At 41.5% G+C, this 26,563-nt stretch overlaps 1 protein-coding gene across 9 annotated transcripts in view; it reads left to right on the forward strand.

Moving 5' to 3' along the window:
* Positions 1-26,311, forward strand: part of TEAD4 (TEA domain transcription factor 4) — a 54,676-nt gene extending 28,365 nt beyond the window's left edge. For 6 of the 9 annotated variants that reach the window (XM_062614132.1, XM_062614128.1, XM_062614130.1 and 3 more), the window contains 10 exons: positions 2,933-2,997; positions 3,931-3,993; positions 7,457-7,591; positions 9,068-9,111; positions 10,580-10,635; positions 11,402-11,532; positions 12,487-12,660; positions 22,647-22,787; positions 23,540-23,758; positions 26,072-26,311. In XM_062614132.1, the coding sequence (XP_062470116.1) occupies positions 2,933-2,997; positions 3,931-3,993; positions 7,457-7,591; positions 9,068-9,111; positions 10,580-10,635; positions 11,402-11,532; positions 12,487-12,660; positions 22,647-22,787; positions 23,540-23,758; positions 26,072-26,185 (1,142 nt within the window). In that variant the 3' untranslated portion in view covers positions 26,186-26,311. Of the gene's footprint in view, positions 1-2,932; positions 2,998-3,930; positions 3,994-7,456; positions 7,592-9,067; positions 9,112-10,579; positions 10,636-11,401; positions 11,533-12,486; positions 12,661-22,646; positions 22,788-23,539; positions 23,759-24,344; positions 24,485-26,071 lie in introns of all 9 variants that reach the window. The other 3 variants (XR_009963954.1, XM_062614134.1, XM_062614135.1) reach the window with 3 other exon arrangements.
* Positions 26,312-26,563: the final 252 nt, after the last annotated feature.

A 26,563-nucleotide genomic window follows, 5' to 3' on the forward strand; every position in this document is an offset into this window, starting at 1 on the left:
AAGAATCACTGCTCTTGTTTCTTACCTTTCAACTTGGATCCTTGTCCAACAGATGGAGAGTTTGGAAAGCCATAAATATTATTCCAGGGACTCGAAAAAGGTGGGGTGTGTATGTGTTGCTAGTAATTGGTGTTGGCTTTGTAAAAACGGTCACATTGGTTGGAAAAGCAGACAGGAAGAAGGTAGCATGACAGCATCTACTCTCATCAAACACTCCTGGGCATGTCACTGTGCTAATGCTGAAACTGTGTAACTGAAGAGGTCAGTGGTTACGTGCTGGGCATTGTGTTTCTGGCACAGTGTGTTTCCTAATTTGTGTATAGAGAAGCTGGAGCTGTTTTCTCAGCCGCAGGCCTGATCTCTTCTCCCAGGGGAATGAGGAGAGCTTCTGTAATGACAGTATCAGGAAAAGATTAAGATCTGTAAATGTAAAATGCTTTCCTATCCCTGTGTAAGCTTTGGTTTTGTTTCATGAATATGAACTAAATCTGGTCATTGACATTTACATTCTTCTGTTTCAGAAATAGATGGAATTAGTAGCTTTGCCAGCCCTTCCCTAAAGGGTTGGGTGTTCAGTTTCTAGCACAGTCTTTCATGGCATCCAGCTTTTTTCAGGGTTGGGTTGTACAGGGGTTTTAAACTAAAAACATGTGTCAACCTTTTCATAGAATATTCAACTAGTGGAATAAATTTTGCATCTATTTTCACTGCTTGCATTTTTTGATGTCTATAATGCCCTAATATACAAGTTCTCAATTCAGCCCATAAACATTCCATAGAAAATAATTGGGATATTAGAATTTTGTTATAAATAAACTTCCTAAGAGCTGTGGCATTGCTGTTGAGTTTATTCTGACTTAATTCCTCAATCATTTGCAGCCATATAAGATGTCTCGCAGCTTTGCACTTCCCACTCCCAACTTCTTATAAAGATTCTGTCTCGTTACTAGTGTGGTCACCACAAATGTTTTATTTTGCTGGGACTGTTCTTTCTATCATGGTTTCTGTCTTGAATCAGCCTAGGGTTCAGATTTGTAGCTGCTGCTTTTCTGGTTTTGCTCTTTATTCCTTCATCTCCAGGAAAAGAACAAAATCTGTGTGTCTTAGACTTGATATATGGGAGCCAGTATATGCAACCTGTATAGCGTGCCTCATGCCTTGGTGTCCACTCATACAGTTCTGTGGTGCTAGCTGTCAATCAGATCTAAGCTCGCTTCTCCTATTCACTGCTAAAGTTGTTGGTAGTTCAGCCTTTTCTGCTTCTCTTCCTGATTTGTTTTCTTTTTAAATCCTGGACCCGAGTCTTCTGCAGTTTTTTGCTTTCATTCCAAGCAATTTAAAATTCTGTACCAGTGACCTTGTAGCTTCAGGTTTTGTTATCCATTTAATTCATGTTGTTCTTAACGCCTTTTTCCTTCATCTGTCACCGTGACCATCTTCTCTTTGCATCTCTGCACTGGTCTCTCCTCTCACATCAAACATAAAGCTGCTTGTCTTCATTTCCCGTATCATGTCACACTGATAAATTCTGTGTAGGTGTTTCTATGTACTTCCTCATTTTTGTGCATTTTCTTAAGTTCACAGAATGACAGACTCATTTAGGTTGGAAGGGATCGATCTCTTCAAATTGTCTAGTCTGGCCCTATTGCTCAAGCAGTGTCAGCTACAGCAGGTTGCCCAGGATTGTATCCAGTCAGGTTTTGAGTATTCTCCAAGGATGGAAACTCTACAACCTCTCTGGGCAGCCTGTACCAGTATTTGACCACCTTTCCAGCAAAAAAAAAAAAAAAAATTGTTTTCTCTCTCTTCTGCTTTGTTTTCAGATGGAATTTCATGTCTTTCAGTTTGTGCCCATTTGTTTCTTGTCCTATCGCTTGGCACTGCTGAGAGGAGGCTTGTTTTCTCTTCTTCATTGCCTCCCATCAGGTATTTATATGCAGAGATTAAAAACTCCCACTGAGTCTTCTCCAGGCTAAACAGTCTCAGCTCTCTCAGCTTCTACTCGTATAAAGGTTTCTCCTGTCTCTTAATAGTTTTTGTGGACCTTTTGCTGGACTCACTCCAGTATTTCCACATCTTTCTTGTGCTGAGGAGCCCAGAACTGGACACAGTACTCAAGATGTTGCCTCAGCAGTGCTGAGTAGAGATGAAGGATCACCTCCCTTGACATGTTGTCAATAACCTGAGACGATGTTAGTCTTCTTTGCCTTCGGGTGCATTGCTGGCTCACTGTCTGCTTGTTCTCAACCAGGACCCCATCCACTGAGTCAATTTTCAGTACACCTGCTTGTCCGCTTAGCTCGCCCATATTTTGTCAGGGTTGCCTATGAGGATATTATGGAAAGCAAAGTCAAAAGCCTTGCTAGAGTCACAATATGTACAGCTCTGTACTCATCCACCTGGCTGCAGAAACTACTAGGTCGGTTAAGTATGATTTCCAATTTGTAAATCTCTGTGGACTACTTCCAATTGCCTTCTTGTCCTTCATGTATCTGGAAATGGTTCCCAGGATTACATGTTCCATCACCTCCCAGGGACTTAGGTGAGGCTGACTGTTATTTCCTGGATCTTCTTTTTTCCTGTTCTGAATGTTCTAGGGTGAGTGGCTTTCCTTTTTCTCCTTTGAACTGGCGATTTTGATCCATGCTTACAGATTCTACACACTATGGAAATATAATTAAGCAAAGCACATGGTTCTCCTTTTTACTGATAATTTTAAGCTATACAGATGCAAGCTGGGAAATAGAATTTGCAGTCCAAGGTTCTGCTCCTAAAACTCAGACCATGTAAACTAATGAGTACCTTTCGAAGACAGAAAATAGTGTGTAGTATCACCCTTCTGCTGATGTCTATAGACAGTTAATTCCCTAATGCATCTTTCCCAGAGGTCATAGCTTTCTAAACTTTTATTTGCATTATTTCTCTGTTCCAGGCCGAAATGAGCTGATTGCCCGCTATATTAAGCTGAGAACAGGGAAAACACGCACAAGGAAACAGGTAAGTTTTCCCTGTAAACATTAGTTTTGTGGGACCACTAGACCTGATGAGGGCTTATGAGAACAAATACCTTGCTGTTCACTTGTTATTACCTTCTGGCATTGCTGGAAAGAGGTGGCTGTGCTGCACTGGTTAATAAGAATGGTGGGAAGAGTCAGCTCAGGCATTTTACAGTAGGATTGTAATGCTCCTGTCTCCCAGCCACACTGAGAGAGAATTTTTTCCTGCTATTAAATGGTGTATGATTTCATTTGCTTGGTTTACTAATGAATTTTTCAGTGAACCTCAGTAGTCCTCTATATGAAGGATCTTGCTCAGCCCAAATAGGTAGACAGCTGTGGTGATTTTGAAAATACCCAGGGCATGGGATGCAAAAGGAATCTTTTTAATTTGGGAATGATAGTCCAGGCTATACTGGACAAAGCACAGAGCAGCCTAGACCTGCTTTGGGCAGGGGGTTGGTGAATGACATCCAGAAGTTCCTTCCAACCTAAATTATTTTGTCATGCGTTTTGGCCCACATTAGATATGGGGAAGTTCTGAAAGTTATTATATAATGATGGGGGATATAGAAGTGGATATAGAACATGGTTTTCCCTCCTCTCAAGAAGAGGCTAAGATGGGGGGAGCAAAGAGATCAGAACTGTCAGTCCCTTGATTTAAGGGTGGGCTCTTCAGTTTTAGACGAGGTCTCTGACTTGACAAAGCCACTGAATTGGAAAATGTCTTAAATGAGACCTTTGCTGATCCCCCACCTCATTTCATTTCACTTAAGGTATATTTAGAAAAGCATCTCATTGCTACCTCCAACTCCCTCTTCCCCCAGTCCTGAATAGCTCCCTATTGCACAGGGTGCCTAAAGTATGTTTACTTCTGCAAGCAGCTACCAAGTACTCCTCTGAAATGAAGATGGATTTTATCTTTTCAATGCAGGTATCTAGTCACATCCAGGTCCTGGCAAGGCGGAAAGCTAGAGAGATCCAAGCCAAGCTCAAGGTATGATGGGTGTCCTTTAACATACCACCAAGCCCCCTGAGTCAGCTATTTTTCCCTCATCCATTCCCTCTTTGAATAGCCTTAAGAAAGGGTGAGATTAATTGCTGAGTTGTAGTAAGCTGCTGTCATCCAAGTCTGAAAGACCCTTAGACTTGGGAGTATGCAAAGAGTGTTTACCTGGGAAGAAAGAGTTTGTTGTTACAAATGCTGACGAGTAATCAGTCCCTGGTGTTGTGGCAGCCCTGGGAAAAGGTAGCCTTACTGTCACTACAGTGCTAGTTCCACCTCTACTAGTGGTAGTGATGTGGAGTTGTCTGTGAGAAAGCATTCCTAGTTGGCATAAACACTGAGAGGAAACAATAAAGCCATTTGGCTTCTTCTCAGGTAAAATGGTGCCAGCTGAATAGACTTTGCCCCTTGATTAATTCAGACCTAATTTGAAGAGACCTGGGCTAATGAGATAGAATAGATAGACTACTAGCTTGAGCAAATCTGTGTTTTCCTTTCTATAGGAAGAGCTCTGAGATCACAGTAATGAACTGATGCCTCTTGACATCTATTTATGCTGATTTGAAGCAGGGTGATGGTTTATGTGCTCAGACTGAATTGCAAGAAGTATGAAGAAGGTTGAGTTTATGGATGATAATTGCACAAGAGGGTGTCCCCTGTTAGAATATGAGCCATTCAGAAAGGGCTTGCTGAGCAGGATTTGAGGCCTGATCCTTGTTATGTATTACTGAAACAGCCAGAGAAGGAAGGTGTGTGCTGACCTTCTTGATTTGCTATGGTAATAAATGATCTAGAAAGAAGTGTGTTTGCTTCATGCTTCAGGTGATGGTGAGGATCTTGACAGCCCAGTCCATCCCCAACTGCTGAGTGGATGGCTGTTAGTATGTGCTTCCTCTTTGCTGGCTGGGCAACTCCTTACTGGGCAGTAGGGGAAGTGGACTGTCTGTGAGTGAACTGTTAGCACTCAGTATTGACAAGTGCTGAAGTTCATGCATCTCTATTGCAACTAGTGATTACCTCTAAAGTCATGACTGCACCCTCCACATCCCATCCCCAGCTCCATTTTAGAAAGTGGTGTTGTGTCTGTCATTAGCCTGCTCTGTTTCCAGTTGCTCTGATAAAGAGAAGGAGCCATAAATTACAGCTATCTAATTGCCCTTCTAGGTAGGGCTGCCTAAGCCTGAAACCTGTGGTGCTGTTAAGTGGTCAATTCAGGTGGAGGCTCGCTTGAGAGGCGAGTTAGAGCAAGTAGGAAACAACAACTGCCTGGGGTGTTAAAAGATTTACTGCTACTTAAATCTGTAACTTTGATTCTGTTCCTTGCATGTCACAGCTCTGGGATTTGGCATGATTGAAAAGCCAGCCAGCCGAGCTTGTTTCCACTTAGCACACAGGAGCTGGCTGTTTTTGTTCTCAGGGAATGAAGGTGTCTCAGGGAGCTATATGGAGCCACTGGTTGTTCTCCTTTTACACCACCCCAGGCCATGCTGTGAGCTCTGCCCAGCTGCCTGCAGTGAACCATTCCCCAGTACCAGACTGTTCCTTTCTGCCTGCAGAGGCAAGTCTATAGCACTGATTCAACTCATTTACTTCTTTGCTTTTGCTAGTCATTTTCATAGAGCAAGTAAATGAAATCACAAAAGCTGCTGCCTTTCTCCCAGGTTCCTGCTGATAGCAGTGTGTTCTACTACCACTGTTCGTTTTCCATAGCAAGTATATGTTTTCATATTTATATCCTAGAGATCGGAGCAGCTACATGCTGACTTTTCAGAGCAGTTATCATAATACAACTATTTTCAGACAAATTGGCGTATCTCCTCTAACAGATATATGCGCCTATAACATATAGAGGTGGGAAGGTAGGATAAAGCTTGGAGAAAAGTCTGTTCCCAGAAGTCAGTAGTTTTCTATGTCCTGCGTGGCTAACAGATAACACGTGTACTAAGGAAAAAGAGGGAAATGGTGGTGATACTATTATCCTTATTAATTATTCTGCATTTTCAGAAAAATAAAATACATTGCAAACGTTTGGTAAAAGTTTTTTGTCTACTTTAATACTTGCACAGGCAAATGCCTCTTCCCCATAAACTCAAACAAACATGATTTTTCCAGCGAGAAAGGGGAGAAAAAAAATCTTTTTCTGCAATGGCAACGGCAAGAAAATGGTAATGTCAAGAAAAAAAACCAAACCCCACAAAACCTAAAAGAATCCTTACCTTAAAAAATGTTGTAGCTAATCCTTAGATCATTCTCTAAAACACCATTTAAACTGGATTCTGACAAGCTTTCTCATAGCTTTGGAGAATCTTGGGCGCTTTCTCAGCAATCGAAATGTTTCCCTTCCATTCACTTAAATGGTACCAACAGGAGTCACAGACTCTTTGGAAAAGATTTGTAAGGTTTCCTTACTGACCATTCCACTTAAACATTGTAATTTATTCTTGAGCTTTTGTTACGCCTCCTCCAAATGTTTTTGTGCTCGACACATCAGAATCACTGGGCTCTGGACTTTAGAAAACCTTACAGAAGGTGGAGGGGTTAGAACAAATGGAGACGCAAGGGTGAGAACTTACTGCAGTTCAATGAATGCAACTGGGAGGTGAGAATCCCTGAAGACAGCCAGAGCTTATCTCTTTCAGTGGTTTCTCCAAGCCATGAGTTCATCTGTGGCATCACCATTGTAATTATTTGACATATAAATCTGGAGTGCTTGAAGGATGAAGATTATTTGTAGAGGATGTGGGAGGAAAGGGAGAATGTGGGGAAGCACTTCTGTTTGTATATTTATTCCTTGGAAGAAGAAATTAAGAATGCTATTTGTTTTAAACATGCATCATACCACTTGGTTGCTGTGCCATCATTACCTGTAAAAATGTATGGAGTTCCACAGCCCTGTTAAACTACAAGGTGGAATGTCCTTGCATGTGTGCCCTGGGAGTGTATTAAGATTTTTTGTTTCCCCGGGGATGGGAATAAATGGTCAACTCTACCTGTGTCTAATGTAGTCCCAAACAGCAGGTAGTCTGTTTGCAGTGATGGTGACAAACTCCTTTTGTGAATTTGTTTTATGAGGATTTTTTTGCTAAGCAAGAGTCTTTCCCTTTGAATATTCTTACCAATTATTAAAAACAAGAGTCAATTAGGGCTGTACTTTCCTTAACAGAACATTTCCACTCTGCAGCTGAAAGCCTTCAGACAGAAAGAATAAATGCTTAGCAGTCTCTAAACCAGTGATCCCAGCATTTCAGAAAGGGTGGTTAATCACATCGGAAGCTATAGTAATGGGTGAAAGACTTGGTTCTTAGGACAGTTATTGGTAGGCCTGCTTCCCAAGTGCTTGTTCCCTGCAAAGAAACTGATGAGAATCCTGGTTATGCAGCATTAGACCAGGCAATTTGTTTATCATTATAATAATTCTGGGTTTCTTTTGTTTTCTTTCTACTCTTGCCCATAGGATCAGGCAGCTAAAGATAAAGCCATGCAGAGTATGGCTACAATGTCATCTGCCCAGATTATCTCTGCAACTGCCTTCCATAGTAAAATGGCCTTGCCTGGTCTCCCACGACCTGCCTACCCTGCTGTTTCTGGGGTGAGTGAATCAGTATCTCAGCAGAGTTGGGCTGAAGACACTTGAGTAGTTGAAAGGATGTTGGCATCTGCTCATGAGAATCCTGAGAGTCTTAGAACGAATAGGCCACAAAGCACATGGCAAAAATTTGTCACATGGCTTCAACATTTTGTGTCTGATTCTTTGCTACCACTGAATATAGTGTCATTATATACACAAGTGAGAGAACAATTGGATCCTTTGGGTTTTCAGCTGCCTGAAATATCTTTAGGTATCTGTATCACTTTCCTAGTCCAGGATCTCGTTGGATTAAAACCATTTGAGCCATCATGACCCTTCCTCAAGTTTATCATTCCCAAGCTCCTCCCAAGTGCTTAGATCACAAATTGATGACCCTTACATAAAATCCTTAATAGACAAGGCCTGTCAGCATCCCTTAACCTATGAGCTGGGCCTAATGAGCTTTTGCTGAGCATTGATTTCTGCCAAAATACTCATGTGGAGCTCTCTTGGGGAAAATGGTCCCTCTAAGAGAGTGAGCATCATTAAAGCTTTGAAGACAGAGGCACAAGGTGCATACATAGTGTTTAACATTAAAACCACTATTAGTTCAGTTGCTTGTATGTCACTAATAGTAGTGTGTAGAAAGAAAACTATGACCAATCAGCACCTCCACAAGGAAGAAACTAAGAAAGAACACTGAAAACAGAGATAAAATTCAGTCACATTTTTAAAACTCCATGAGCTTGCAGTTTCTTTCCTGAGAAAGAAGCAAGCCTTGCTTTTAGTTTCTGTCCTGTCTTGGTATGGTTAATTTTCTTCCAAGTAGCTGATGCAGTGCTGTGTTTTAGCTTTAGTGTGAGATCAATGCTGATAACACACTGGTTTTTAGTTGTTGCTATGTAATGCTTACTCTGATCAAAGACTCTTCAGTCTCATGCTTTGCAAGTGAGGAGGGGCACAAGAAGCCAGGAGGAAGCGGAGACAGGACACCTGACCCAAACTAGCCAAAGGGGTATTCCATACCACAGCACGTCATGCGCGGTATAGAAACTGGGGGGAGTTAACCAGAAGGGACTGATTGCTGCTCAGGGACTGGTCGAGTATCAGTCAGTCAGTGGCTGGTGAGCCGTTGTGTTGTGCAGCACTATTGTTTGTTTGTTTTTTTTCTTTTTTTTTTTTCTTTTTTTCTTTTTTTCCCTCTTGTGATTGTTTTTTTTGTTTGTGCGGGTTTGTTTTTTGTTTGTTTATTTTCACTCTCTCTTTTTATTATTTCCCTTTTCATTATTAGTATTATATTATACTTTGCTACTTTAGTTTAATTAAACTTTTCTTACTTCAACCCAAGATTTTTACCTTTTTTCTGATTCTCCTCCCCATCCCACTGAGGGGGAAGGGGAGTGAGTGAGTGGCTGTGTAGTACTTAGTCACCAGCTGGAGTTAAACCACAGCATGTCCTAAGAGTGGTGACTTTTGCCTGTATGTTTTCTCTTGCAGTTTTGGCAAGGAGCTTTGCCAAGCCAAGCTGGATCTTCCCAAGAGTGAGTATTCCTTCACATGAACATCCAAAGCAGATGCTTCTGCTGCTTCCTCTATGCTTCCTGAGGAACACCAGTTAGCTCTTACAAGATTTATAAAATGCTAAGACAGATTTCTTGACTGGATCTGAGACTTGAGGCCCATAGGCATAGAATAGTTAGGGTTGGAAAGGACCTTAAGATCTAGTTCCAACCCCTCTGCCATGTGCAGGGACGCCTCTGAGAGACATAAGAGAATCTCATATAGATAACAGCTTGTGTCTTCATATGGTACTTTCAACACAAATTGCACCTCTTTAATATGTCCTATGACTCAAGCAGCCATAAACGTCCCCATAAGAAATCTTGTGCAATCCCAAAGTGCTCTTTCCTTGCATTCACTAATGTGTCCTATACCATCTAGGCGATAACCCCTCTCAGTTTGTAGTGACTGGTTTGTAAACCTCCCAGGCTGGCTCACTAATTTTGTTTCACACCTGGACAATGTAGCTAGCGGCTCTCCTTTGGCAGCCCTGGAAGGGGCCTTTGCAGGGGCTTTGCTCCTCTGACTGCATGACTGACATCAAAGAGATGACCCTTTGGTGGGCTGATCCTTCACCAGTGATGGCCCTGGGTGTAGTTGTGTCAGAGTAGTATTCAGGTCTGCCATTGTTCTTCTGTGCTTTGTATGGAGACACACTTTTTATCACAGAACCTAAGAGGAGCAATTAAAGCCAACTGAAGGATAAGCAGCCAGAAGGGTTTATGTTCTTCACCCAGTCTGTGTGTTCCTGCTGCCTATGGTGTTATTGCTAGTGCTTGTGGAACAGATCAGGCAAACAGATGATGCTATTAAAATATTTTGTGGGGGAAAATGGCTAGTAAAAGAATGTAAACCATCCTAGAAGAAATAAAAAGTAGGTTTTATGCTTTTAGCTTAAAAGTGAACGAGGAAGCATAATGTGAGAGGTTCTTTAAGAAGTCTGAAGTGTCTCCCATCTCTGATGTCAGATGATGTCTCCAGATCCTGATTTTTCTTACAGTGTTGTTAAAATGGAGCTGAGCTGTCTTGAAAGCTGGGTTCACTTACGGGTGTTGAACATCTCTGAATCTGGGCATGAAAGTCTGAGAGGCACCCAGCCCTGAGGTATATCCACTTGCAGAAATTTAAATCTATTTGTGGTTGAAAAGAAAGGATAAATCAATTTGCACCAGTGTATTCGCAGGCTGACAGGATCTCTGAATAACAAGGCTGTAGGGAGAGCCCACTGAACACATGCAGGGAAATCTTACTCAGTCCAGTCCTGGTCTCTTACGGTTTTTGAGTCTTTCTCCATGACCCTTTCTTGCCCACAAGGAAAGATAATTTCCTAAGGATGCTTATGCCACTTTTTCACTCAGGAGAAATACTTGATATGATCTATATAAACAGTTAGCCAAGAATTGCTTGTTTTCTCTATTGTTAACCATTTCTCTTTGTGTACTTCTGTAGTGTGAAACCTTTTTCTCAACAACCTTATGCTGTACAGCCTCCATTACCATTACCAGGTAGGTAAGGAAATGTAGTTCCTTGTTTTGAAATTAAATTCAAAGTTCAAGAACAACCAACGCCTAAAGTTTAGAAATTAATTAAAAAAATATTTTAACCTATTGAAACATTTCAGTGAAGCCAAAATGAATTTTTATATTATCTCCCCTTATTTATTACCTGTTCTTACGCTTTTACTGAGAGAGCGCCAGCTTTTTAATTTTTCTTTATTAAAAAAAATTTTTTTCCTGGTTTAGGCTGGTTGTTCTGGGATTTCTTCTGGCTCAGCAGAAAATAAAAGTTTACATATCTCTACAGTTCTTCCACCATTGTGCATGTACTAGAACACTGTTTTCCATGATTGCCATTCTAATTACTCATTAAGTGCAACAACAAATGTGCTTTCCTTCTCAGTTTCCCCATTTTGAGAGGTTAATGGTTATGTTAATGGCGATGCTTCATTCTGATACTAAAGCAGTTTATTTCACTGCTTATTTAGGGCTCAGTCTAGGTCCTCTTAAAGTTGCTGAATGTGTTTTCTCTGGTGTCAAAACCGAGTAGGTTGTCTTTTACATTGCCAACTCTGACAGTGCTGTCTTAGCAGAGAGTCACTAAGAAGCCATTTAGAGCACAGGTAGAGTGAAGACCTTGTGAATGATATCTTTTCATGATGACTGAAGGCATAAGAAAACGTAATGAGTCAGTTTTGACAAGAGGTGCTCTACTGAAAAGATATTGCCACCCTTTCTCTTTCTAAATATTGTCATCTACATCCTGTGTGCTTAGGGTTTGAGTCTTCTACTGGCCTCTCACCTTCCCCATCATCACCAGCTTGGCAAGGACGAAGGGTTGCTAGCTCCAAACTTTGGATGTTAGAATTCTCTGCGTTCTTGGAACAACAACAAGACCAAGACACAGTAAGATACACACCTGACTTCCACCCCTCATTAATTTTTGGTCTTCAGGTAGCTCCTGTTCATTGTGGGTGTGTTACACTATTACACATGTATGGAAATACTTGCTTCATTGCTCTACTGAGAACAGAAAGCAATCTTTGGGAAAAAAAAGATATCCTTCTCTTAGAGGATAGAATTGCCTATAGTGATATAGCCAGTTCTGTGCCATGTGCTTCTGGCCTACCTTTCCAGGATCATGGATGTTCACATATCTCAAGGCACTGAGGTTGTGCTACACAGTGGTACAGCCCCTGCCTGTCTATTCTAGCTGCGCTGTTCAGCCTAGGAGGATAGACTCAGAATCAGATGATGGTAAGATCACATGAAGCCACGTATTTCTCTGTTGTGTTGGGAAGTGAAATTTGGGGGCAACTGGGATGAATTTGTATTAGTGTGTTTCCATGGTGTCATCTATAAAACGGTAGTAAGATGCAGTATCACTAAACATTGTGATACTGCATCTTGAGACGTACAGTGGTGATACGCCAGTTACATTTCCTCTGTCTGAGATAGGAAAGTTCAGAAAAGATGATAGTATTTGCCCTGTACCTTGCTGTGGGATTTCAGGCAGCTCCTCTTCGTAGGACAGGAGCATTGAGACTGGGTAACCTGTGACAGATAACGTTCTGTGTCTCAGGTTGTTTCAAACTATATAGCAGCAGCATGAGGCAAATACAAAAGGAGCAAATACAAAAGCAAAAATATTTCAGAAGAAGCAATAAGTGTGAATGTATTGATAGGAAAGAAAAACCAGCATGAGCTGGTATTAGCAGCAATACTCCTGCTTATATTTCTGCTCTTTTAGAAAATGCTATCAAATCTTCAGTAATTTCCAGGAGTCTTCTGTGAAGGAACCATGACTGTTCAGTATGTACCGAGCAATTTCCTAATTTCATGTTTTTCCTCTCCTTGCAGTATAACAAACACCTGTTTGTGCACATTGGGCAGTCAAGTGCCACCTACAGTGACCCCTACCTCGAGGCAGTGGATATTCGGCAGATCTATGACAAGTTCCCTGAGAAAAAAGGGGGCCTGAAGGAGCTCTTTGAAAAGGGGCCAGCTAATGCCTTCTTCCTTGTCAAATTCTGGGTAAGGGAAGGACCCTTTGTAGAGTAACCATTTGCTATGAAGTTCCCACTTGAAAAGTGGTGGCCTCGCTAGCTGTTAGAAGACTGCCACCTCCCAAAGTTTTCCCTGTGCAGGGAAGTTATGACAGTCACAACTGTAATAAGTTGCCTGCACAGCTTCCCGCAATTGTAGGTGAGGTCTTTCCCTGACTCCACAAGGCACCCATTCTGGCCTGGGGCAAGATGTATCTTTCACATTGTGTTCACTTCTCTGTGTTGAGTAACTTCTCAGTCAGAAGCAACATTTTTCCCTCTCTTCTCTTATCTCAGTAGCTGTATTTTGTGTTATCCAAGCATTTATATAGGCATATTTACTGCAGGCACAAGGACAGACAAAAGATGATGAAATTGGATTATACTGATAATATATTACAGAAATGACTTTTGGTAAATTGGCAGAAAACAACCTGGCAAAAGCCTACTCACTCAATTTAGATTTTTGTGAGCTGGAATTTGCAAAAACTGTGCTATTGTACTTCAGGGTACAAACAAAGCAGTTCTGGCGATCAATATTATCATAGGTACTACAAGATTTAAAGTAATAGCAGCTCGGGGTTGAATGCTAGATGGCTGGGGGAATGCGTAATGGGATTTGGAGCCTGTCACCCTGAGTTTGCGACTTATAATTCAACTCCAGGTAAGGAGCGAGATGATGAGAAATGAGCTCTCATACTCTTCATGCAAACTGGCACTAGAAAGTCTCTTCAGTGATGCTTTCAGGACAGGGAAGAGTTAACTTAAACGCCTCGAGATGCAGCTTCCCTGCTGTCCCAAACCTTAGCCTTTCCAGAACAGTTAGAGAATGTTGGCCAGGAGTCTGCTTTTTAAATGTCTGGTGCTCTGAGTATTAGTTGCTGGTGATTCTTGGAGACATGTAATTTTACTAGCCACAGACTGTGATACTGAGCTGGCCCCTCATGGGTTTAGCCTATGTTAGAGTACAACAAAGCCTTGCTTGGGAAGGTGAAAACAAAAAGACCAGGCCTGTTCCAAGTGGAAGAGAAATACTTGAGAGAGACAGCAAACATCTTGTTGAGAAGGGTATCCTTTGACAAAATCTGGGTGGTGATTGCCGTACTAATAGTTGTTTGGAAAGCGAAACAGAAGGCTGATGTGACAAAAGGAAGGAAAAAGAGTAAGAGGGGATAGCTTCTAAGAATAGTCCTTTGAAAAGTAGGAGTTGCAAGAGCTGCTTCCTGCTGTGGGGGAGGGATCCCAGGAAACTCTTCATGTCAGGTAAAGAGCACTGACTCCTGTGTGGTGTCACTCTGAAGTACTTTGGAAGTTTCTGGAACCAAAAAGAAGGGCTTAGAGGGAGAGGTTAGGTGGAGAGAATAAAATACTTTTGATTTCTTGACTTAAGGAGGGGGAGATCATAATGAAATTATGATCTAATGCAACTGTGATTTTATTTATAAAAACAGCGTTCTTTTGTGCTTGTGGGGTTGGGTTTGGGGATTGTGTGTGTTTGTTTTTTAATATCAGAAGGGTAAATATGGCCTATGCATAATGTTAGACCAATGTAAGTTAAGCTTCTGGAGGATTTACATGGTGGGATGTCGTGAAGTTGGACCCTTTCTGGCACACATGAGGTGACTGCTGTTCAGAGGGTATCAACTCACTGAAATTCGGCTTGTATAAAGAGATGTGACATAGGATTTGAAACACTTTGATTTTAACATGTATATGATGTTATGTGGCTCTGCACCTGTATGCTTGGAATGAAAGTGATATTTCTGGGCTTGGTTTAATAATATTTTTACCTTTTTTTTTTTTTGATACTCTTGCATTTTTGAATCCCATCTGAAGTTAATATCAGGTTTTATTCGTGGAAGCACTACAGGCTGTCACTTAGAATTAAGCTAAGCATACTTAGTCAAGTCATTGATTGAATGGAAGCCTCTAAGGCTTTTTAAGAAGTAAATTGTCTGATTGGGGCACTTCTATGATTTGTGCTGTGTTTCACATGACTGCTTAGATTAATCTTGTCACAAGATTTCAGCTACAATCTCTAAGGCAACATAACCAAAGCAGTTAAAAAAAACCAAAACCACACTTTTGCTCCAGAAAATTTGGACTTTTTAAAGGAAAAACTTTTTTTTTTTTTTTTGCAAAACTTTGTATTCAACATGCCTGAAATACTGTGGTAATGCAGTCTTACATTTAAACAAAGCACGTGGGCTGTGCCTGTTCATGCACTGTGCTACATGCATCGTGAGACTTCTGGAGTTTGGTGTACTGCAATAGATGTGTGTAGTACAACCCCTCCACCACAGATAAGGCAATTTAAAAAAGAACACAAACCCAACAGTTTTAACACAGGAAAACTAGATTTCAGCTGAGATTTTTATGCCCATCTGCGTTTTCATACCTCTGTAACAGTATATGCAAGGTTGCTTTTTCATTTTGCTGCCTGACTGATCTGGACAGCTATACAAATACACCGCTGGAAGTCTGAAAAGGTGTTGGTGTCTAAAGAGCTATACAAATACGCTGCTGAATTTATAGTATGATTTTTAGGATAAAAGTATTATCCAAAAAGAAATTAACAGTAACCCTTAAACTTGGTAAGTAGAGTTAAATACCTGAACGGGTGTTTTGGGACTTGAAGATACTGAGTTTTCAAAGGTTCTAAATTGAAGTGGTGCTTGCAGGTGACAAAGACTTAAAAAATCAAGTAACTGAATAAACTGGATTTGTTTATATGTAGTTTTAGGCTTGAAGAACCTGAGGCAGGAGCCTGCCATTACTGCACTAAGCACTGAATATACCAGATGATCTCTTGTGCACCAGACACCTAACGCTAAACAACAGGGTTGGGTTTTCTTGACATCACTGATAGCACTTAGGATCTAGTGTGACTGAGAAAGAGATGTTTGGTGCTTTATCTATATTTAAAGTGGTGCTTTAAATTATCTATACAAGAGCTAAGAGTTAAAAGTTGATCAGTTTGAAACATAAGCAGTGTTTGCAATTCTCCCTTGATTTTGGCACTGGGAGTTTAGTACAATGAACTAACTCTTGAATTTGGATTGGCAGGTCGCGTATGACATCTGTGTGACATTTCTATGTGCTCCAAGTGCATTCTAGCACACAACAATGAATATGAGATGTTAGCCTCCCAACACATGGGCGGTATCAGCTCTGCTCTTTTCCAGTGTAATATTATCCCTACCACCTGTTACTTGGTTCTCCCCATGAACTCCTCCTATATGCATCGTTATTAATAGTGTGGGGAAGTGGTGTTTTCAGGGCTTTGCACATTAGTAGAGTGTTGCGCTTGCATCTTAAAGCTTTCAGAAGTCGTGAGACTCTAGGTAGAAGACAGAAGGAAAATGACAAACCAGGAATTCAGGACAGGTAGTACTTCATCTGCAGAGGGGTGGATCAGGGGAATTTGCAGGACCTTTCCTGCAAATGATGAATGTATGTACTAATTTCTTCTCCTTGGCAATAGGCAAACTGAACCAGTTAAATCACTGTTTTCTTTCCAGTAAATGAATTATACTTTTATGGAAGGGGCTGAAGGGGTGGGATGGGGACTGCTGTCCTATGCTTGGGTTTTTCTGTCCCAGGCAAATTCAGTCAAAACAGCAGTAGTGCAAATTCCCTTTGGCATCCTGCCTTCAATCCTGACCTGGCAGAGACTGCTTGGAGAGCAAGGACATTTAATTTGGTCTCCATGTCCATTCTTTCCTTGGAGCTTCTTCTGAGGCAGCTAGCAACAGAGATTTTATACTTCTGCACATTTTTACTGAGAAATGGATCTGACAGCCCATTAATTTCACCTGCAGTCACCAGCGCAACCTCCTACCAGTTGCTACCTTATGGAAGCAAACTCTGTCAATGGCATTTCTTCCACTAAATTTATTGCCCACAGTGTTAAACAGTATAGAGAGTGCCGTCAGCAAAAAGCAGATTGAAAGACTGAATTGCTGTGGGAATTTGTCTGCTGAGTGTCAAAATAGCACAATCCTGGGAGGGGAGCTAGCTAGCTAAGTTGCAGCTACCCATACTGTTGGCAGGGCTTTCGCTATCTTTGGCTCGCTTAGAAACTCTCCCTTTTCCCCTTCTGAAGCTGCAGAGCCACAAGTTTTTGACTGTTTTGAAATAATTGTTCAGCATATGCTTTTCAATTAACCATGTAGGACCTGTGTGCAAGATATCAGCAAGCTGTGGTTTCTTACGGCACTTAATGCCGTTTGGACTTGACCAATCACTGCTTTTCAAAGCCTCAGATAAGCTGAAGACTGATTCTTGAAGGTCACATTTCCCTCTGTGAAGAGTTTCAGAGAAATTTTGATCCACACACTCATCCTAGTAGGAATGAAAACTCATTCCCACCAAAGATCATACAAAACTGTGGCTTAATATATGGTTAGGACAGTGCACAATGACAACTTTTGTGTGTTTCTTTGTTGGGGTTGAGAAGTTGAGTGATAACGTGCGAGCTTGGCAGAGCTGTTTTCAGTAAAGCGGTTAAGAGATTCAGGTAACCAATATGATTTAAAAAAAAACCCCAAAGAGTAGTACTAGCTTCTTGAGGGTTACTTACTCTTCCCTGAAAAAATCCCTTCTCTTCTGTCTAGAAATCTTGCCTTGTAAGTATTTAAGAATTCTCCTTAGTTCCTTGGAAAGGAGGAATTCTCAGCTGTTTTGCCCAAAACAAGCAGATCAGCTCTCCTGCATGCAATATGTAGCTCTCCAAGACGTGCTAGATCACAGATACCTGAGTGATTGTAGTTTCAGCATGTCTGGAAGTCATCAGGCAAGGTATAGACAAGTATGTAATCTGGCTGAGCTTGCACAGTAAGTTAAATGCATCCCAGGCATATCAGATTGCTCTTATGCTAGAGTGTGCTCAGGTTTTCTCATCTAGAACTTCTTGAGCAGAAAGCAAGACTCTGATTGTCAGATAAAATAGTATGGTCCAGTTGGCAGCTCATAACTCAGATTTAGCTTGTAATATGCCTCATCTGTTTAATCTTACACCTTTCCCTCCAAGAGGTGGAGAACAGCTGTTTTTGAATGCTGCTGCTGCTGCCACTGCTGCAGTCCCGTCCTGTTGCTAGGAGTGGCTAGTAGGAGCCTGGGGGGTGAAGTGACTCAGTACATTGGCTATGGACTTTCCTAAATCCTGACTGTGTCTCCTTTGGCAGTCTAGGCTGGGGTAAGGAACATATTAAAGAGTTATCTCACTTGTTATTGAACATACCAATGTATTTGCCAGTGATGAGCTGAGACACCTAAGTTCTAGTCTCCAAATCAGAATGACATTCAGTTTTGTATTCAACAGGTTCATGCATTCCCAGACTACAAAGTGAAGATTAGCCTTCCTACTTGATGAAGTGCTGGGAAGATGAATTTCCTTTAAGTCATAGTCACTGTTATTCTCTCACATCTTTGAGGGATGGAATGTAGTAGATAGAGTAAAGCAGACCTCTCTCTGCTCACCTCAGGTGCTCACCCCAGGATTGGGTGTGCTTTGACACAAGGTTTTCTTTAAGGAAGGAAACTGTGAAAGTGAAGAAAGGAAGAGTCCTTTCCCCAAAGCAGCAATGTGGTTTCTAGTCTTGATGGCCTAGGTATTGTGAGGAGCACCTAAGAATCTAGACAACGAGGCAGCAGCATTTTTAGATGTCAAGTTAAAAGCAGTAACTCTTTTAACCATTACAGACCCCATGATGTGCAGTATGATTTTGTCCTCCTGCAATTCTGGGAAGCTTAGCTGCTTCCATTAGCAATTTACCTCAGCGTCCAGTTGACATTTACTGGTAATTTGGCTATGGCAGATAACAGTGTTCCTCCTAAATTTTCTGCTTTGTCTCCCTTCAAGGTAATAATCTTCATAGCAGGGAAATCTAACAGATTAGAGTTATACTCCTAACTGCTGCTTTGGTTTTTAGGGAACTGTAATCTTAACTTTAGCAGTGACACCCTGAGCATGTTTGTCTGGTTCTGCAGTGAGAGCTTCTGCTATGTGTATGTAGCAGTGATCTGGCCAAGCTTCTGTAGCCTTGATCCTTTGTTCTTTTTACTCAGTGTCATAAGTTCTTTGTGAAAGTGGAATTGGGTCCATACATTGTGTTTATCATCCCCAAGGGAAATAGCTGAACAATATTATGAAGGACTCCTAATTACTTCCTCTTTGGAGATGGGAAAAAAAAATAATCTTTATTCAGACAGCTGGTCAAATAAACAATACAGTTTATTGCATTGACATGTAAATGAGAATTACAGTAACTCAGTAAAAACCTAAACCAGAATAGAGTAGCACTGCTACTCTCTAATACTTGTACATTTGTGGTACAAAATAGCTGCATTAACTATAGTGGGGAAAATTTGACTGCAAAGGACTTCAGCATGAAAGTGCATGCTCCTTCCCTGGTAGTGTTCAGTGCCAGGCTGGACAGGGCCTTGGGTGACAAGGTCTAGTGTGAGGTGTCCCTGCCCATGGCAGGGGGTTGGAACTGGATTATCTTAAGGTCCTTTCCAACCCGAACTATTATGTGATTCTAGGACCAAAATAATTCACTTGGAAACCTGAATTACTATTAAGTCTGTAATGCCTGTGTCTTGTTGCTATTATTACCTGTGCTACCAAGTTAAAGCTAGCCTGGATTTGACCACATATGCTACTTCAGTGTAGACAAACTGCATTAGAGTCATTTAGGTGGTCATGAAAATGTAAAAGCTTCCAGTCTTCCTCTTGCTGTTGTTTCGAAGTCTTGTGCAAAAGTTAGCACTACCTCAGTGATGCAAATGTGAATGATGTAAAATGATTTTTAAAGAAGCTTTAAATCCAAATAGTTTTACTGATATATTTTAACACCCAAATACACCCAAATCTGGTTTTAGCTCAGTGAGGAGACAGAAAACTATGGGGGGCAAAAAGGGAGAAATTGTTAAGAGAAGTCAGGAACCAATTCAGCTAGAAATTGTTTTGTGAAGCTACCCTCTGAGGAGAAGCAAACATGAGACTAAACTGCTTTATCTCCTGATAAATCAGAGGATGCTCTTGAATATAAAATACGCAGGAGATGGCAAATTTAGGAAAACATAAAGGGACAAGTACACAGCTGGTGTAAACTGGTATGAATGTATTACACATGTAGAGCCAAGCATATATACAAGGGTTGAAGATCTGCCACTACTTCAGAGGGAAGGATTCTATTTAAAAGGGGGGAGTCATACAGAAGAAAACAAGCCAGTCTGACAAATAGACTTTCTTTCATCCATAATCTCTAATGAAGATGCTCCAACTTTTAAGGATTTTTTGTAGAAATTACACAAAACAACACAGTCATTTTGAAGAGTGATTCATGATGATGTATTTAAATACTGTGCTGTTACGATCTCCTTTGAGAGCAGTGTGAGCAGAGTGAAAGCTGTATGTCCATCCCGAATGATGCTAGTGTTGATGCCTTCTGTCATCTTGCCCAGATTGAATCTTTGTCCTACTAAGATTATCTGAATGCTATAACTGCTAGTCTAGGAGATACCCCAGGAGATACATTGCCTATTGTACTTTATGAAAAACCTATCACAAATCTGCCTTTCACTTGCTTCTGAGTTTGTACTTAAAAACATATAGTCATGGGATTTTATTGGTATTTATCTGTGGTGTCATTTATCTAATGCAGATGGTAGTTTTTCTGTATGTGGAAACGTGTGCACAATAGTACAATGGCAGGAATGTCCCAGTGTTGTGCCAAGTGGACAAAGAACTGATTTTTCTGAAATAAATGGGGACGTGGTTTGTTTCCTTTACTACCTCCTTCACACACCTGAATTGGCAAGTTAACAGCCATGGGGGCTGGATTGAATGGAAATACTGCAGATTATTACATGGCTGCTTCTCCTGCTAGTGCTTTTGGCATCACTGTTGTCTGATGTGAGCTGCTGGTGAGTGTTGTGGTACGGAGATGGCCCAACCTAGCTGTCTAGGGGCAAAACTTTTAATTTGAAAGGAATTACAGCAAAGCATGGCTTCTAGTAGTTACTGCTGTAGTTACTCAAACCCAGCATTCTCTAGAAGAAGTAGTCCTGCCTTCCCCGTTGTAACCTTCCAACACATGTTCTTTGTCTGAACACACACAAGTGGTTCTGAATCAGGTCAGGGAACTGATGCTGGGGACTAGCTGAGCAATTCCTCTGGGAGTCTTGTTATACAGCTAGGGGAACATTTGTGTCAGTACAGGAGAGGAATGGGGAGGCATAAACTGCTCTGGGACTGTAAGACTGCTCCCTCTTGGTATCAGGACCAGCCTGCTGTTACCAAACTGTAACTTTGAGGTGCAAGCCAACCCGAGTACATGTTGCTATCAAAATAGGTAGTCTTTGTGCCCTCAACTTTTGTGTGTATTCTCACCTCTTCCAGCCCCAGCAGCTTAGTGGAGATTCAAGTGAGCTTTCCTTTTCTGACTGAAAAATAACTCACCAACCTCCCCCACCCCCCTAGAATCTTCTGGCTGGTATCAACTCTCATCTAGCTAACCAGAGAGTCAGTACAATTGCTAACAGTGGCACAAAGCAGCAGTAAGCGTGTGTGGCTACAGATGGGGAGAAGGCTGGACTGGCAACTTCCTAGGTTGACTTAAGCGTCTTGAGAAGTTGCTGCTTATGAGAAATTGGCTAACAGTGTTATCTTGCGGCAAAGAGGCAAGTTATTTTGTGTGGCAAAGGAAAGAGAGATTCATTATTGAGGTGGTCCAGTTTCAAGTGTGGCATTTCTTGTCCTAAGTATTGCTCTAGATCTTGAATAAAAAACCTTCACTGACGTTGGCTAAGAAAACCATGCAACAATAGCACCTAATATAGTCCTATTCACACTGTATCCAGAGTAACAGGAATACACTTTCTTCAGTTTCCCCTTTCCCTCAGTTAAGCAGGAAGAATAAAATAGTCTGAAGTAGCCTACGGGAACTGACCATTTTCCGCTTTTCTGCGGATGTAAGGTAGCGCTTGGGCTTGTGGAGAACAGAGAAGCTCTAACGTTTTAGTTTTGAAAGCAAGGAAGCCGAGCTGGGCATTCCTACAAACCAGTTAAGAGCTTACGGGAACGCCTCTTCAAATAAGTGTGTTTTGAGTGACCCCTGCTGGAAACTTCAGGCAACCAGGATTTTTAGCGGTAAGGTCCCATCATGAGGCTTCAATTGGCCAGCCCTAGGCACCCGCATGTGACAACTGGGACTGCTAATGGAGATGGGTTTGTATTCAGGTGAAACTGGGCTGGATCCATCAGCAACCAACATTCCTTACATTGCATCCTGTCTTCTTACATGCTCCATATCATAGCTCCTGAGTCTAAACTGTGTGTGTGCTCACACATTTCTCTTTTCTGTTCTGGCTCTTTCCCCTTACCTACATATCCAGGGTGGAGAAGCTTTACTTGAGTTACTGTACCCTTATTTTTCCTCCTTAGTGAAGCAGCCCAATCTAGCCCTTGGTTGCATTGCTCTATCTCTACAGTGCATTCCTGTCTGCTCTTCACATGCTTTGTGAGTACCTCCATATACTGGTAAATATACTGGTAATTATCTTGATATACTGGTAACCAGTTATGGTTAATACCACCTAAGGCAAAGGACTGTCATATGCTTTAATTGTTAAGAGGATATTCCACCAGGTTCCCAACAAGGTGTATGCAAACCCCCACCAACATTTTTAGGAAGTGGGAACTGGATTTTAGTGCATACTCCTGAGATTCCCCTGCTTGCTTGATGCACGTTGGTCTGCTTAAGGAGCTTTGGACACTCCAATACTTTAAAATCCTGGCTATGCAAGGTAATGGCGAAAAACCACACAACCACCTGTTGATAACCATCTGTTTGTCTTGGTTGTTGTTGGATTTTGTTTGTTTGTTTTATTTTGTGTGGGTTTTTTTGTTTTGTTTTGGTTTTTTATTTTGGTTTGTTTTTATTTTGGTTTGTTTTTTTGTTTTGGCAGGCTGATTTGAACACCAATATTGAAGATGAATCCAGATCTTTCTATGGCGTTTCCAGCCAGTATGAGAGCCGAGAAAACATGGTCATTACCTGTTCCACCAAAGTGTGTTCCTTTGGAAAGCAGGTGGTAGAGAAAGTGGAGGTAGGGAGCAGACACCTGTGTGCAAGGTTCTCTGGCTGTTGTTTTGTGACTTCAAGTATTTGCATCCTATGTATATCTCAAGGCAAAATATGTCCAATTCTTGTTGCCAGGAAGATCAGTGCCATAAATTATTATTTCTGAGACATGCAGGTGTAAGATTGCTCCAGCCTGCAGCATGGCTTTGTCTCGGGACACTGGTAGTGTTTGATGTTTTTTTTTTAATCTTAAATCTCAGTTTCTGAAGATAATGTGAATATGTAAGACTGAGCTATGGTGATTGTCTGGGTTTTTTGGGGGGAGCAAAGAAAAGCTATAGGAAACCCTGACACTTGTTCTGTATTCCAGAAATGTGAAAACAAATCAGCAAGATCTCACTCTCATCAGTGTTTTTAAACAGGTCATTTATACACTATCATCATTAATTAATAGACTAATAATTTACAGACTATAGTCTTAAGGTTTTATGAAGCTTATCCTAGTGCTTGTACACTTGCAGCACTGTGTAACAGTGGAGCTGCATAATTGTGCCTGTATCTGGCGCTGAAAGAAATTCTTTCTGATGCCATATTCAGCTGCTAAGGGAGCTGCTCTGACCTGCTTCCTGCTGCTCTCTTTCTCGAGGAGCCTTTAGATGCAGGAGGAGCAGCTATATGCAGAACACCAGGTATTCTTGTGTCAGCAGTCAGTGTAATTAATGCTACTTAATGTGACATCATTAGCCCCATGTGTCCCTTTCATGTTTTGCATTGCAGACAGAGTATGCACGCTATGAAAATGGATACTATTCCTATCGCATTCACCGTTCCCCTCTCTGCGAATACATGATAAACTTCATTCATAAACTCAAGCACCTTCCTGAGAAGTATATGATGAACAGTGTGCTGGAGAACTTTACTATCTTACAGGTGGGACTTTCAACTGTTTTCGTTGGAGCTTGGAAACCTGTAAGCCCCATGCAGGAGTTCACTGTTGTGAGTCAAAGCAGATTTCCTTTTACAGCTCAGCATCTAATTGAATTTAGTATCGCTCATGTGTATTGCACCTCATGACCTTTTATGGAGCTCTAGAGATAGCAACTCATGCAGAGAAGCAGCAGAAGAATTTGCGAGACACAAGTTAAGATGGAGATAAAAAGAAAGATAAAGGGAGAACTCATGAGGCAGAGATATAAAGGAAGGAAAAAGATACAGAAGTCAGTGAAGGAAATGCTCATTCCATTATTGGACAAATGTTGGTCCTTTCTGTGCCCCGGTCCTTTTTGCAGGTAAAAAATAACAAGAGCACTTTTTAAAGTGCTCTTGTCTTCCCATGTCTATATAATTTTGCCATGGGAAGAGTTCTTCACTGACCAGGTTGGAGTGGGGTGTGAGAAGGGGAAGTTGCTTCCTCAGGACCATCCTGATCCAGGAAAAAATATGGAAGCACATAAAGGGCTATGTTGCAGGAAGTTCTGCGACCCTTCCATGAAGCCTCTGAAGCCTTTACTGCAGCTTCTAGATAGGGCAGTACTACAAGGCTATAGCAACTAGATTTGCATTGGTGTCTGTGTTACAGCAGGAGCCTTTCCAGGCTCAGATGTTGGCCAAATTTGGGGAGAGGGCAAAGACAGCTTAAAAGATGGATTTTCCTTGGGCTGAGTTCTGTGCTTGCCTCTACAACACGCATCACAGATCTTCACCCAGAGGAGCTGTGGCTGGGTAAGTAGAAGATATGCTAGTGGCTGCATGAAAGAATGGAAATCAAGTGGTCTTCATTCCATTCTCTGGAAATCCTGTGGGACTTGAGGCAACTCATTTCACTGCTCTGTGATTCAGGTACCACAGCTGTAAAACACAAGGTTAATAATATCCCTCAGTCACTCCAGCACTTGCTATAAATTCTATGAACAAAGTTGTTATATATTTATACTTCCTCTGGAGCTTTACATTTTGAGTAATCTCATGTCCTTCTGCTATCCCATGTCACAGAGAGGCAGTCCCCACTACCAACTTCTGAGACAAGTCTAGTTATGTTTTTTCTAGACCCTTTCATGATCTTAGATATGCCATATCTCACAAGCATCTTGCTTTGCACATTGCTCTGCATCTAGCCCTCCAAGATTTCAGAGCCCATTTTTCAGAAAAGGCTCTGGTGCTTTAATATATGTGGATATGTATAATTCACAATGGCCTGCAGAAGAAAGGAGAAGAGTTAGTTCAGCTGCAAAGTATGCTCATGAAGTAAGAAAAGAAAAAAGAATAGATCAAAACCAGGCTGCTAAAATTAATAAGCAAGTTTGATAATGGCTATTTTTTTATTCCTGTTTTCACAAGAATGGTTGGACTTTGGTACAGTTCAATCCTCCACCTGGTATGTTTTTTTTTCTGCAGTTGAGTTGGTGCTACTGCTGATAAAAATATATCACCTCCAGCAGGAGAGGACTGCTTGAAGCTTTAGCTATGACACAAACTCAGATGACAAGGGTGTGCAAAGTTGTGCAATGACAGGGCAAAGCTGAGCTAGGAGCTCTGGTTGCATTATTTCGCTTGTCCCTGCTGTGTAGTATAAGCAGTGCATGCTTTTGAAACTGTTCCATCATCACACTGCTGACACTGAGTCACATTTCAGAGAAGCTAAGGTTTCTGAGGGACCATAGAAGAAGAAATGGAAAAGAGGAGCTTCTGAAAGAATGTACAAATGTAGCAGCCAGCCATCCTTCTACTGACATCTACAGAATGGGAGGCATAATGGAGTCAAACCTATACATCTCCTGTACAATGAGTTACATTCTATAATGTTCATGGTCTGTCCTTGTCTCACTGACAAGCAGGAGCAGATGGAGGCAAAGAACTGTTCATGACTGTGATGTATCAACATATATATGAGCAGGAATGGTTGTACCACAGGAGGTGGCTTCTCTGTACCCAACAAACAAAAGCAAAAAGATTTTCTGTGAAACACCTTCTGTCTGCTGAAATCTGCAACACTGGGGGTGGGGAGTAGAGGACCTAGTGGGACTTAGTGGACACGCTTCCATTTATGTGGTCACTGCTTGGTCACAGCATTCTTTTCTCCACAGCGGACTCTGCTCACCTCCCTGTATCTTCACTGCATTGTAGTCCTGATGCTGCATAAGTGCTTTGCCTGGGTGATTGGGCACGCAGACTGGGTGTTGTGGTGGCTGAGCTGTGTATCATTCCTCTTCTTTGCATATTACTGACCTTTTGCTCTACATGAAATATGTTGGAATATGTAAGCAGAGAAACAGCAGTTGCCATTTCAGTTTCTTCTCCTTTTCTGTCTAGGTTGTCACAAACAGGGACACACAGGAGACCTTGCTGTGCATAGCATATGTTTTTGAGGTGTCAACTAGTGACCATGGTGCCCAGCATCACATCTACCGGCTGGTGAAGGACTAGAGACTCTCAGCCCTGAGTCATCAATGGGATGCATGTCTAAGAAAAAAGCCTGTGCTTGAACAACCCCTGGCCCCTCATACCAAACTGAAAAATAAACTGCATATATTGTGTATTTTCAGAAAAGCACCTCTGAGCTGTTGTGTGATTGACAGGGTCAAATAAGTTTGTATCTGCAGGTTTGTGCAAATGGGAAAAAGACTTGGAGCCAAACAGGCAAATAACGCTTAAGGATGTCACCACAAACAGCGTTTTCTGCAATGTATTTCCCACAGAGCACACACATGTGTGATCATACATGAAAGGAGTGGTATGCACCTCAGTTTACAGGTAGGACAATGGCAGCAGCTTCCACAATTTGATGACATATGAACAAGTTCA

The sequence above is a fragment of the Pezoporus occidentalis genome, unplaced genomic scaffold, assembly GCF_034315485.1.
Source record: "Pezoporus occidentalis ecotype Australia unplaced genomic scaffold, CSIRO_AGI_Poc_V1 ctg172, whole genome shotgun sequence".
In the NCBI taxonomy this organism is placed as follows: Eukaryota; Metazoa; Chordata; class Aves; order Psittaciformes; family Psittacidae; genus Pezoporus; species Pezoporus occidentalis.